The sequence below is a fragment of the Rhagoletis pomonella genome, unplaced genomic scaffold, assembly GCF_013731165.1.
Source record: "Rhagoletis pomonella isolate Grant_MI unplaced genomic scaffold, Rhpom_1.0 Rhpom_scaffold_00008, whole genome shotgun sequence".
Taxonomy (NCBI): Eukaryota; Metazoa; Arthropoda; class Insecta; order Diptera; family Tephritidae; genus Rhagoletis; species Rhagoletis pomonella.
The window spans coordinates 33,105,176-33,118,629 of record NW_023458562.1 but is presented as its reverse complement, the minus strand read 5'-3'; the positions used below and the strand labels follow the sequence as shown (position 1 = coordinate 33,118,629).

The following is a 13,454-nucleotide window of genomic DNA, read 5'->3' as shown; positions in this document are numbered from 1 at the left end:
ATTTTTTTTAATTTTTTTTTTTAATCAAAACTTTTGAATCAAAGTTGCTTTTTTCTCTTGTACGAGATAACACTTATTATTTTAAAATTTTATACGAACAAAAAAACATAGAAAACTCAATTCTTTTATTCCTTTGAACTAATTGCTGCTAAAATTAAATTTAAATAATACATATATGCATAATTTTAAAGTCCAATTTTAGGTAAATATGTAGAGGCTTCAACTTTTCAGAAGAGTCACATTGTCGCACATTGTCCTTCGCACTTTAAGATTTCGTGACTGACAGTAATTAAGTGCGGTAGTCCACGAATATAAAGAAAAAATAGCATTACCACAAACGAGTGTGTGTGTGTAAATGCGAGAAACACCCTGTAGGAAAAAATCATCAATTGATAAAAAAATAGCCCACTTATAGTTAGCTTATTTGCGGCATTTCGATAAATGAACATATCGCTTGTAGTTAACTATTTAAAAACTATCCAATACTTTCGATACTCGGTACCGAAATGTTTAGGTATCTAATAAGAGCGCACATAGGCCAAAAATATGAAAAAAATACGATTATCTAAAGCCGAATGTAGGGGCCAATAGCGCTTTTAATACTGATTCAAAGGAAAAATTTATACATGTATTTACATACATATGTATGCATATATGTACATACATATGTTAGGGCGGAGTAATTTTATTTCGAAAAAGTGAATGGCATATTCGAATTCTACGTTAGATTCTAAGCAAAAATGGTTAGCAAACTATATACCAAAAATGACGTTTGACCCTCTCAATTTTTAAAAGAAAAATCAGTGTGTTATAATTTTTTTCTGAACGAAGTTGATCTTTCATTTTAAAATTTCGTATTTTCTTCATACAATATACTGCCTTTTCTTTTTGGGAGGGTCAAACGTAATTTTTGGCTAATAGATTGTTCGCCATTTTTTCTTAGAATTAATTGTAGAATTTGAATTTTCTATATACTTTCTTCGAAAATTTTGCTCCGAACAAGTTATTCCGCCCTAATGTAATTAATCGGGGTTCGGAAAATTTTTCCTCATGAAAACTGATAAAAATAATTGGGGTATTAACGCCTGCCTCGTTATCAGGTTACCTGGTTATGTGGGTATATTTTTTACTCAGTTTACAACAACAAATGAAAATAGAGAATAAAAATTTTTACCCTGATAATCTGATAACCAGATAGGTGTGAATAGCCCAAATATTTTACAGTTAAGTTAAGTTCAAGTTTTTTGCCGATAACATATAACATAGTAACGAAATAATTTTTTGTAAGCTTGAAATATGTACAATGGCGAAGGTTTAACGTAAAGAATCGGTATCGGTTACCGAAAACGAAGTATTGTGTACAGACATTTTTTTATGTGTTGGATACCTACATAGCTATTTATTTTCTTTAAAGAAGTTTCTATTTAAATATCCCCATACACATTTTACTTTGAACACAAAAAAAAATATTGTTTTTCATATTGATATTTTATGTCCAAAAGTAATTGGTTTGAAGTTATTTGAAATGTAATGCAGAGGTAACCCTTGACTATTTCGCGGCCATCGTCATAGAAATATAAGTAGTTAGCTTTCTTTAAAGAAAATATACAGATAAATGTGACATTTAGTTCCTTACAGATAATAGTGACTTTTAGTAAGATACATTTCCTACTGGGTAAAAAAAGGAATTATACAACACACTCGAATGAAAAATAAAATTTTATGAACACAGTTTAAATTTAATTTGATTAGATTTGGAATTTTCCCTGCTTCACCTAAAGAAGTCCTTGCACAGTATGCGAGTACATAGTATGTCATTTTAAAGATCATTAAGTGTAGATATGAGATAGCAAATTTACAACACGCTGACAATAGAGGAGTGGCACATGCGAGTCAAGTGAGAATGCGAGTAAATTGACCACAGATTATGAGGGAACGGTACTTACCAGGGATGAAAAATGGAAACTTCAGATTGTACCAAATATCATAAAATAAATGTACCTAAATGAGACAGATTGTACCAAGGTACATTGAACAGGTAGTATCAGTAGAGCAGCTGATTTGATTTATTTTCAAATTATTTGGTCTCGAAAATGTCAAATATTTTTAATTTTTTCTCACAAAAATTCTGAATTGTTAAAATCCATTTGCATGTGAAACCTTTTTCCATACAAAACAAGCGATTGAATAGCAGCTTTTGGAACGTTCGCCCAACTCAGCAGCACAACCGCTGATTACTGGCCCTTGTAAAGGATGGATCAATGCTTCGAGAAGCAAACAAATTTACTAGGAAAGAAAGTTGCAACAATTTTTATTTTTTCCAATTTAAATTTTTTATTTTTTATAATTTTTTGTATTTCACATGGCACGCTTTGATTTAGAAGAAAAAATTCAGAACAGTTTTTGACACTTTCGATACCAGAAGCAACAACAAAATACACGCAAATGTTGTTTTTGCTCTACTGATACTACCTGTTTAATGTGCCTTGGATTGTACCTAAAAAAGTTACATCATTCATTTGTAGTTTTTTTTTTATAAATTTTATTTAGGGGCTGTTCATATATTACGTAAGGGAGTTTTCGCCTGTTTTCCCCTAGGCAAGTTTTTTCAATTAAACATTAGAAAATACTATATATTTATATCAAACAAATATAGGATGTATGCCTAGTCAGTCTTAAAAACTCCATTACATAGTTATACTAGTCTTTCTTTGTTGCCGGTTTCTTTGGTCCACGGTCCAGCCAGCCAATCTGAAAGAGGACAGGGATATGTCGTACTTCTTTTTCACTCAAAGGTATTTCATTTTCACAGTCCACTTAAATTTCTTCTTGATTCACCCACTCAATAATAGCCTCTGTTTCATTTTCTGTGATGACACATATGAGCTCTCGCCCGCGTCGTGAAATTATCCTCTTTGCTCTTCGACGCTGAGGCTCAGAAAAGATCAAGTGAAGCTTTTTGTGAATGCTTATTGCCTTATTTGATGCAAAGTACTTACCACATACATTGCATATTCTCTCCTCAAGTTGGTCATTCAATGAGGGACAAAAAAAAACATAAGGTATACTTTTGTAAGTGCACGGAATAGTCACTTTCAGTGCCATTCTTAGGAATAATGGTATGAAATGATAATTTTCTTGTACTTCTGTCGGAGAAGGTACTGTCAACATTGATTGACAACAAAGAGTAATAGGTGGTGGACAAAAACCGGTTTGAAGAATATCTCGAAAATTACCCGAAAGGTCTTACGTAATATATGGACAGCCCCTTATAACAGGAATACAAAAGACGGACTTACTTTACACATGATTAGGTGTTTATTAACTGGGCCGATATCTATAGACTATAGTCTAATGGGAATCGTAGAAGCGTTGTTTTTGTCTACTGAAAATATTAGCGAAAAAAAAACAAAAAACACACTTTAAACACATATACTTTAAAACATATTTCTTTATCCAGCTTTTTATAAAACAACAGGAAAAGTCTGCTAAATTATCCGATTCCTTTTAAAAGGTGCAGCAAGTCTAGAGAAAATAATCAAATTGCCGTAAGTAACTTCGAAAGCATTTTAAATATATGTATGTATGTATTTTCAGAAATAAAAAAGCCCATATGGGTCAGATAGCTATAGTTCTCACCTAAAGAAAGTATGAAATTTGAAGACATCCTAGACACTGGACTGTATGGGCGAATAAAGACTGGTTTTCTTTATGTCATATTTTGAGAACAAAATTTGTCGACATATTTTGACACAACTTTCTTTCCTTTATAACTACCTTTATCCATGATATTATGGGCCAAAAAGTTACAAATAGCCGCTTTAACAGCGCATGTACACGCCTGAAAGCCTATTCTGATCTAAATCAATCAAAATACCATTTTTAGACCCATTTGACAATTTGTTTTCACTCATGTGACCGTAAATGCCATTGAATCAATAGAAGAAAAAAAAAAACTACGAATTTTAGGATAGCTAAGTTAAGTGTTAATTTTTCGTAGTGGCTGCTCTAAATGCAATGTAAAATGTTTAAGATAATACATAATATTACTTTTTTAATTTCTTCCTATTGGCCACTTTTCTTTATAATTTTTTATTCTTCAAAATAAATGCGAAGCTTTTCCCGTGCCTATAAGTAAATATATTAGCACGGTAATATAAAAAAAATACTAAAAATGCATCTGATCAAATGATGATTGTACCTAAAATCTAGCGACTGTACCTAATGTACCTTTAAGTCATCAAACGTCGGAAAAAGGTACAATTGTACCTACTTTTTCATCCCTGGTACTTACACTAATAGTAGCAGCTAGTAGCTAAGGGTTGAGTTTGACGATTGTCAAAAAGGTGTGCCGCAACAAATCACTTATTTTTTTTTCACTTTAATTCACTCGTAATTCAACGCAAGTTTTAATGACAATTCTAGCATAAGTTTGGGCGTGAGGGCTTGGCTGTTACTAGGACATTCAATGCCGGGATCCCGAACACTTTTCCATGTTGAGATGTTGAAAACGAAAAGATTAATTCATTTGACATGAAAAAACGAGAAATAAGTACATAACACCAAAATTTGGATTCAACAAAGTTTGAAACTTGAGCCATTTGTACTCGGAAACGCATTTCAGAACCTGCCTGAATAACTTTACTTGTTCAAACATTTTGTGAAAGAACTGTGTAACAACAAAAAATCTTGTAGCAATTGAAAACACAACAAGCTTTTACAATGTGGCAGAGTTGTTCCTCATTTTACTTTGTTGGCGTTTTTTGGAAAATGAATTTCTGCAATATATGAGTAAGAGTTTTTTACAGTTAATATAGATATTTAAGAATACTATAAAAATATTTACAAAATAAATTACGGACTCTGTTACTAAGGTGAATTCTTCGCCCCGTAAGACGAAATGTGGTGACAATGAATCTGTGTAGTTTAAAAAGGGCGCTCCTACTGTAAAATGCAAATTTTTTTGATGAAGTCGAAATCCCGAAAAATCCCGAGATCGCGGGATTAGAATTGTTTGCATCCCGATATCCCGGTATTGTTAAAAATCTTCAGTATTGAATGCCCTAGCTGCCACTTATAGCTAAAAACAAAGCAGTAACTTAAATTACTCTTAGGTAAAAAATCATTTTGAAGTCCAACTATTTTCAACATTTTCCTTGTTGATTAGGTCAATCGTTGCATTAACGTTTACAGTCTCAGTATATTTTTAGAGGATAAGACTCATATGTGACTGCGCTTTAATTCGTTATTTATGCCTACGCAAGCTTCAACGAACGCACCTTCGCAATTACGTAGATTATTTTATATACAAAACGTAAAAAAGAGAAAGGAATCCTCTGTGATGAGATAACCAGGTGGAAAAGGACTTGGCTACACTTGGCATTTCTAATCGGTCTCAAATAGCATAGAAAAGAAACGACTGACGTGCTTTGCTTTATTAGACTAGAATAGAACAAGATGTGGTTATACTATATGTTTTAACCACCAGTTTATTTGGACTAACTGCGGGGAATACACGGCATTTATCAGAGTACTTCCAATAATGGCGAATATTCTTCACTGCGCCACCGAATATGACAGTGAGTCTGGCCGTTCCTCATACAAAAAAGTTTGTTGTTATTGTAGCAGCACTTTGCTCGCGAATAGGCTGCTTTGTTCATCATCCATAACTGACATCTACAACGTCTTAGGCCCAGAAACCACGTACCATCTCTTTTGGTTGTATCCCAAACGCGTATTATGACAGATGGGTGCGATACGTGGGGGGAATTAAAAAATGGCCAATGTTGGTGGGTACCTTTCCAAATGTAGGTAGATGCCAGTGTACATCAGATAAGCTTTTTGTCCCAACGGAATCTGAGTTAAGTAGGTGAGACCTTGATACTTGCAGAAGTTCTACTTCAATCGAACCGATATGGGGCTGGAGACTACCAAGAACAATGTTATGGTTCATTGCGACAGTTAGGCCTATATTTTTGATGCCCTACAGCTATGCTTCAAGGCTCAGGTTGGACCTTTCCCACCAAATAAGTACAGTGGATCCTTATGTGGCATGGCAGTGTAGGTCTTTCCGCCGGTTGAAAGTATGATGATCTAAAAAAAGGCTTTCTGTGCTCCTTTTCCGGCAGCTAAGTTTTGCCGTTTCTGAAGGGCTTTTTACGACGTGGGGGAGCATAGCTTACTTCATAACGGCAGATTACTTTTTAGGTACTTGAGGATCTTGCTCTTGCTACTAGCTTTATTGCTTAAAGCTGTACGGTGCGTTGAAAAGGAATATATGACATCCAAATAAATTTGGATAGCTGGAAGTTAGAATTATAACTTTAACAACTTCAGTATAATTCCAGTCTCACTTTCTTAGCGCGCGCGATGATGAATTTGGGCGTTGAAAAACAGTACCGATTTGTTTCGTATGGAGAGTGATGCCCATTAGGGCAGGTCGATTTTATTTTCTATTTTTTTGACTATGCGCGTATAGCTTAGGAGGATTCTACATATAATTCTAAGCCAATTTGCCAAAGAAACTATGGGTCTAATATCAGTTTGTAGTTTGCCAAATCGCGAAAATAGGTCTCGAAGAAAATGTGAAAATTTTCACTGCTACGCTTGCTGGTGGAAGTTAAAGAAAAATATAAGTTCAGAGATGGATTGCTCACACCAAAATATTTCTTATAGTATGTTTTTATACTAAATTTAAGCACTTCTTTAAGACACTATAGTACCTATTTTTGCAATTTGACAAACTCCAAATTGATTTTAAACCCATGGTTTCTTCGGTTCTTTGCTTAGAATTACCCACAGAATACTTCTGTACTATACGCACAGTCGAAAAAATCTGTCATACAAATTGAGATGCCCTAATGTTCATACCTACATACATACAGCCTCATTGTTGACGCTCACTGAGCTCTATCTACAGATGAATCACACCGAGCTGTTCTGGTAGCTGATTCACACACCCGATGTAGATAACAAAGATGCTATTTTCCTTTTAATAAAAGTTAAATAATGCATGTAAGAAAATGTATGAAGATCAGATAATTGATGTAATTATGTAGTACTTGTTTTAAACCTACATACATATGTATGTAGTACATGCATATTTACATACATACATACATACATACTTACATGTTGTTAGAAGAACGTCGTTATACCACAAAAACATTGACTGAAGAAGGGAGAGCCCGAATCACGAATCACGTGATCGAATGAAATTCAATTCGAAATTTTTTTTTTGAGATTACGGCATAGAGTCCAACCGATTAATCGGCATCGGCCAAAAATTGGGAATCGGTCGGACTTTTTATTAGGGCATTCGATAACGAGTTCGCTTTTTCAATTTGAATTGTGTTGGAATGAAAACATTTTCATTCGATCACGGATTGTGGTATTCGGACCCAAAATTGACATATGTACATGTACATACATATGTAACAAGAAAGCCATCAGTCTTTGACCATAAGTTATTTAATGCAAATTAAGGTTTAATAATTTTATCCTCCTATTAAATTTTAGTACTAGATACATATGTATATGTTATGCATTTATAAAAAAATTGTAATTATTTTTTTTCACATTTTTAATTTTTGAGTTATGACGTTCTTCTAGCAAACGAGCGCTAAGTAAACAAATTACTAGTTTTTTTTAAGTTCGGGTACAAAGCATTGCTTGTACTCACCTCTGCCTCTAATACCTTCATAGTCCCGGCGTCGATGTTGGCCAACAACAGCCACTTCCGCATCATCATTTTGCCGACGATAGGAGAGATGCGATCGAATAGATGAGAAAGGCATAGCCGGAAGTTGCAATTAAACTGGGTCAGCCAAGAGTTCCGATGATACAGTACATATGTGCATATGTTTGTAACTATATACGGCGCCAACGATGGATAATGGATCAGGCGAAGACACATAAAATGAAAGCTACAAACAAGGGGGCGGACATGCTAGAGCGCGCACTACTGGGGCTTCGCTGCCAACAGCTTATAACCGCGAGCGTTGCACCGAAACCGGAAGCAAATAAGATTTTTTCCGCTAAACAGCAACTATTTAAAACAAAACTTTACTACCGCACTTCACCTTAGAAACACTTTATATTTGGGCACTTTGCATTTATTTGTAGGCACAAATTATTAAAACATATTTTCGTAGTAAAAAATGATGCGCAAGTTATGAACCCGCTACTCGCTCGCTCGGTGCCATAACACTTTTCTACTCATTTCTATTTTTTCTATTATCTATTTGCGCTAATAAAAGCAACTGATGAAATGCTATTTTAGCAGCACAAACTCAACTTGCGATAAGCTTACAAGTTTTGTTTACACACTTCACTAAATTTTTCTACACTCCACTGACCGCACTTTGCTTAATTTTCAATAATTTCACTACCGCCACCGACATTGAATCGTTGCAAAATATCTAATGCGCTGCACAATAAAAAACTGCAAATACTTTTTCATTCACCAAAGTGAAAATTGCAATAAAGAATACAAAAGCGCAGTATAGAAACAACACCACGCAGAAGAGGAAGCAACAGAATATCTGATAATTGGGCGCTAAATACAGCTGTGCAGCTGGGAGTGGGAGAGAGATATATGTGCATGAATGTGTATGTGCTTGCATTGCTGATAAGCAACGATGCATCGAAATAAAGAAAAAGTGGCCACACTTTGCCAGTCAGCTGACAGCTATTCGTTAGCAGTGCGAGTCTCGTTCGCTAGTTGTTCCTGGAGCATGCAACAAATAAACACAGAGGTCGCTTTCAACGGCAGCCATTTTGTCATTTCGTTTCGTTGGTTTCGGCGAAATGTTTGTAAACGATTCCGGTTTTGTGGGTTTATACTGCGTCGCCTGGGTAAAAGATTGTCGTAAGCGCCATTTTGACGATTTTTAGTTCTAGATGCAGTTATATATTTTGAAATAAGGTCTTTCGATTAGTGTTTTCAGTTTATAGATATCTCCTTTAGTTTCCGAGATATCGACTACAATTTTTTGGATAATTTAGTAAAAATTTAGTTAGTGATGCAGTCATACTAATCTAGTCAATATCTTAAAAAAGGCATTCTTCATTTTTGGATATCTCCTTTAGTTTCCGAGATATTAAGTAAAAAGTGTCGTTAATTTGGTAGAAATTTTGATCACATTTTGTCGTATTTCAAATCGAGAAGGACTACAATAGCCCGTTCAATTGTTGGAGCTGCCCCCAGGAAAATCATTCGCTGTTACATCGAATTCCAGATCCACAGAAGGCCAACTCATCCCATCAGCGGCGTCAGAAATTATTTGACGGGCGAGATCCAGGGCTATTTCGCGCAACCGCTGCGTTCGACGTGGTACATACAGACCATAAGCCACATTCGCCGAAAGACAATCAACACCTTCACCAATTCGCGCCTCGTGAATGCCGTCATCGGATTTCAACCACCATCAAACGCAAGCGAAAAGCTTAAGAGACCCGGATAATTCTGGCGAAATTAAGTTCTGGCTACTCTAGGAGGCATTCGAAAGTTTATTGCATCACACGGCCCCTTAAACACATTCAACTAACTCTCCTCCCTCTTTGGTTTGACCTTTTCTTACAGTACGTTTCACGGGCCTACTGTTATAGTTGAGCTCGGCCGCAACAATTGATAGACTACCCGATTTAGGCAGGGCTGAGTACTGCCGCAACAACAACAGGGCAGATAATGCTACTTACATATGTTTGTATGTATGAATTAATGTGAGCGACTTTCACTATCATCTCAGCTTTGATTAATTTTATTAACTCGAAGAAAATAATAATGTAAACAAGTTGTGTCTTCTGCAATATATACATAAATGCATACATACATATCTGTGTTCGTATGGAATAACAGCCTAAGTCGGGAGGTCGACTTTAGTAAAATGTACCATTCCCATAATGTCCCATAACGCGCTAGCCATTGAAAAACTCATGGAAAATAAACGTGAATGAAATCATTTTCATGACAGCAAGCCGCTGCCGATATTGGTTTCAATAATAATGGGAATGGTTCATTACAGTATAGGCAACGTCTCGACTTAATCTGTTTTTACATATGAATACAGATATATATATATATATATATGCTTATATATACCCATTCTTATATTCTAATTTAGCATCCTTAAGAAGGGGAATATAATGCAGTTAAAATGTCAACACGCACCGAAACACCTACTTCGATTGTTTTCTATGCCTTCTGTTACTTTGTAAACTTTTTGTCTGCCTTCGAAGAGCTTCTTCTAATACAGCTTCCAAAGTGAAGATGTTATTGAGAATGCTATGTCTTATGTTTAGATTAATAAGAGTATATATAAACATACGTATAATATGGTCGGTGTGGCTGAGTGCTTAGAGATGCGTACTACCACACTGTTGGTCCTGAATCCGATCCCTGATCTGGGTAACATATAAAAAGTTTTTTCAAACAGCGGTCGCTCCTCGGCAGGCAATGGCAAACCTCCGAGTGTATTTCTGTAATAAAAAGCTTCTCAAGAAATTCATTTGGCATTCATAGGCAACATAAAACTGTATATCTAGATGCACACCATCAATCGAAGGAAAAGCTCGGCCAAACACATAGCAAAAGTGTAAGCGCTAAAATATTATATTTTATGTTATTCGCTTTACACATTATCAGCAACTAGAGGTCAATACTTTTTCCAAGGAAATACCCAGAAAATGCAATAAAATCAGAGCCGCTCAATATGAAGTAAGCTTCAGAGGTATCATCAACGCTGATAAGGGAATACTGCAAGTCTATCGCCTACCATTTCGTTTGGAATCTTCTCATTTAAAGTCAATAAATTTGCATGTTTTGCACAGCATCCCAGTCAAAAGACTTTCAACTCGAGATGGGTTTAGTCGCGTATGGAATTTTGATTTTAACTCTTTCGCTTGCCTCGGCAAAAACGCTCGATGAGTGCATTGTACCTATTGCATCCATACACTACAACCGCATACAATGGCCACTGATCTACAAATCCAATGGCGAGTTATATCCCACACAAGTGGATGGAGCACAACAACACGCTAGTGTTCATTTGCCCGCCGGAGCTGAGGCCATACTTTCATGTGGACCTAATTATCTAAAGAACTATAATCGCGCAGAGGTTTTGCGTGTGAAATGTGAAAGCGGCGGCAAGTTCAGTGTTTTGAGTGATGTGTCTGATGCGAAAAAGGCACCGAAAGCGGTGGAACAGTTCGGCTGCGATTTACGTGTAATGGAAGAGGTGTTGAGCACTGTGAATGGTTGCACGAATGAGGCATGGACCGCCGTGGTATTTGGCTATGTGAATCCACAGGATCAACTGACACATATAATTGGCGAGGCATGCTACGATGAACAGCAGGGACGTACTATTTTTGCGCATGTGAAATTGAGCAGCTCGGGTAAGTGTGACATGTTTTAAAGAGTTTCTTATATCATTTCTTTAACTTTGAAATTTTTTAACAGACGCCTCCTACCTCCAACGTCTCCCCAAAGACTTCCTCACCAAGCACCGTCATCCAGATGGACGCTACAAAAGTGAACTCTTCCGTGGCCTGCATTTCGACGAGATCTATGCGCGTGTACGCCAAGCGTTGCACTTGAAACGCGCACCCTTCCTACACAAAACCAATTATGTGGATGAATTTTTCCTAAGCAGTCCGCAATTTCATGCTGTGAAAAAATTGGGTTGGAACTATTTTGTCGCTCATGATGAACTCACAGCATGGACTGCGCTCAAGGAGGATATACTGGCACACCAACGCGCGCTCAAAGACGAAGCTTTGGACATTTATGTCGGTAGTCATGGCATTCAAGTGTTACATGGCGCGAACGGTGAACAACTAGAGCTCTACCTACAACCAGCAGCGGGTGAAAATGGAAAATTTCCCGTGCCAGAACTTTTATGGATTGTTGTGAAAGAGGAGGACAAGGCAACGGCTTTTGGTGTATACAACGATGCTAATGCGAATGCTGTTGAGAGTAGCGCAGCAGCTACGACGACTCATGCAACGATTTGTGAGAGTAAGTGCGCTCAGGTCAGCTGGCTATCGGCGGCATTGAAAAAAGGAGGCGTAATCTGTTGTAGTGTAGCAGAATTTAGACAGGTTGTGAAGGAGGTGCCCGCTATAGCAGATGCGCAGGTGGCTTCGAAATAAGGAAACTGATTGTTCGTTCTCGTGTCGAAAATATTGAGGAAATAAATATGTACATACATATGTATATTAATTGCAAGTAAATGTGGTTTTGGTAGGGTTGAAACTTCCAAGGGAAGACGGAGAAGTAAGTATCTTAACTCACTGATTTCCTTAGTCTTGTAAACATCTGGTTTAAGAATTGTGGACTCAGCCTGAACCATATTAAGTTAAGACCGGGGTTCTCTTCGCAAGAAAATATAAAGTTGCTCTATTCAAACCTCACATCTTAAGCGGGATAGAATTTACTTTCCCAAGCTAGGTCAAATACCTTGGATTCATTCTATACAAGAAACTCGACTGTAAGCGAAACATCGAAGGCCGCTCCAGTAAGGCTAATAATATCACCTGCAAGAAGGCTATAGGCAAAAACTGGTGGCCGGTGTTAAAAAAGAGCCAAATTGGAACGGGTAGAGCGGATGGCTTCCATGCTTGCCGCGGGAGCACTACACCCACCAAATCTCTGGATGGAATGTTAGATTACCACCAGCTGATAACTACAGCAAATTTCTAGTCGGCTGTAGTGCTGCTAGATTAGATGTCATCCAGCCATGGATAGACCCCAGAGAAGAAGGAATGGGAAGGTGCCGAAGATCCACACGACGGGGTCGACGGCTCCAGGGCTCTAAGAAGTATTCGACAGAAAATTAGTATTAACAAGTCCAATTTAATTTCAAGGATTTTGGAAGATATGGGAACAATTTTTTGGCTAGTCGTTTACGCAAAATTTTTTGTAAAATAAGGAGTAAAAAAATCAGAATGATTTAAAGAAGTAAAATTTAGCTGTGAAGGTGAGAATATTGGCTCAAGGAAAGGAAAGCTTTGCTCAGTACGAACACAAATAAGCGTGATATTACAAATTTCTTCTTTCGACTTTTCGCCGATAAAAGTGAAATATGTATGTATGTAAGTGAACAAGGATGGTTGATGTTGGATTTCTGTCAAACGTTTTCACATAAGGAAAGTTTTGGTGAAAAGAGGAAGTAAATATTTTGAGTTGACTCACTAAAGAGGAGTACAAGTTGGTTGATAAAGTTTTGAATTACATAATTATAACAGAAAGGATTTGAAGGCGTGAAATCAAGCGAAATTTTCTAAACCAGCTATAACAACTTTCAACGGAAGCTTAGCGTTTACGCAGAAATTTTGTTTGAAAAATAAGGAATCAAAAAAAAAATACCAAACCCACTATAGTGTACAATTTGGCCATGGGGGTGGTGTGTAGAAAACGTGTCCTCATTAAGGACTCTTTGAATAATAATTCA

General features: G+C 36.6%; 2 protein-coding genes across 3 annotated transcripts in view; one reads left to right on the top strand and one right to left on the bottom strand.

The window, feature by feature from the left end:
- Nucleotides 1-8,859, bottom strand: part of LOC118744649 (probable phospholipid-transporting ATPase IA) — a 162,556-nt gene extending 153,697 nt beyond the window's left edge. Inside the window, exon 1 of one of the 2 annotated variants that reach the window (XM_036477802.1) lies at nt 7,682-8,859. In XM_036477802.1, the coding sequence (XP_036333695.1) occupies nt 7,682-7,796 (115 nt within the window). In that variant the 5' untranslated portion in view covers nt 7,797-8,859. The remainder of the gene's footprint in view (nt 1-7,681) is intronic. The other variant, XM_036477803.1, reaches the window with a different exon arrangement.
- Nucleotides 8,860-10,812: 1,953 nt separating this feature from the next.
- On the top strand, nt 10,813-12,229 carry LOC118744648. The gene is made up of 2 exons (XM_036477796.1): nt 10,813-11,397; nt 11,462-12,229. The coding sequence occupies exons 1-2, from the start codon at nt 10,818-10,820 to the stop codon at nt 12,151-12,153; spliced, it is 1,272 nt and encodes a 423-aa protein (XP_036333689.1). The 5' UTR covers nt 10,813-10,817; the 3' UTR covers nt 12,154-12,229.
- The last annotated feature ends 1,225 nt before the right edge of the window (nt 12,230-13,454 follow it).

Bases quoted from the DNA above. Each gene is read 5' to 3' on its own strand.
- LOC118744648 (XM_036477796.1), top strand. From the start codon at position 10,818: ATGTTTTGCACAGCATCCCAGTCAAAAGACTTTCAACTCGAGATGGGT. The intron at 11,398-11,461 runs GTAAGTGTGACA...ATTTTTTAACAG, and splicing joins TGTGAAATTGAGCAGCTCGG to ACGCCTCCTACCTCCAACGT.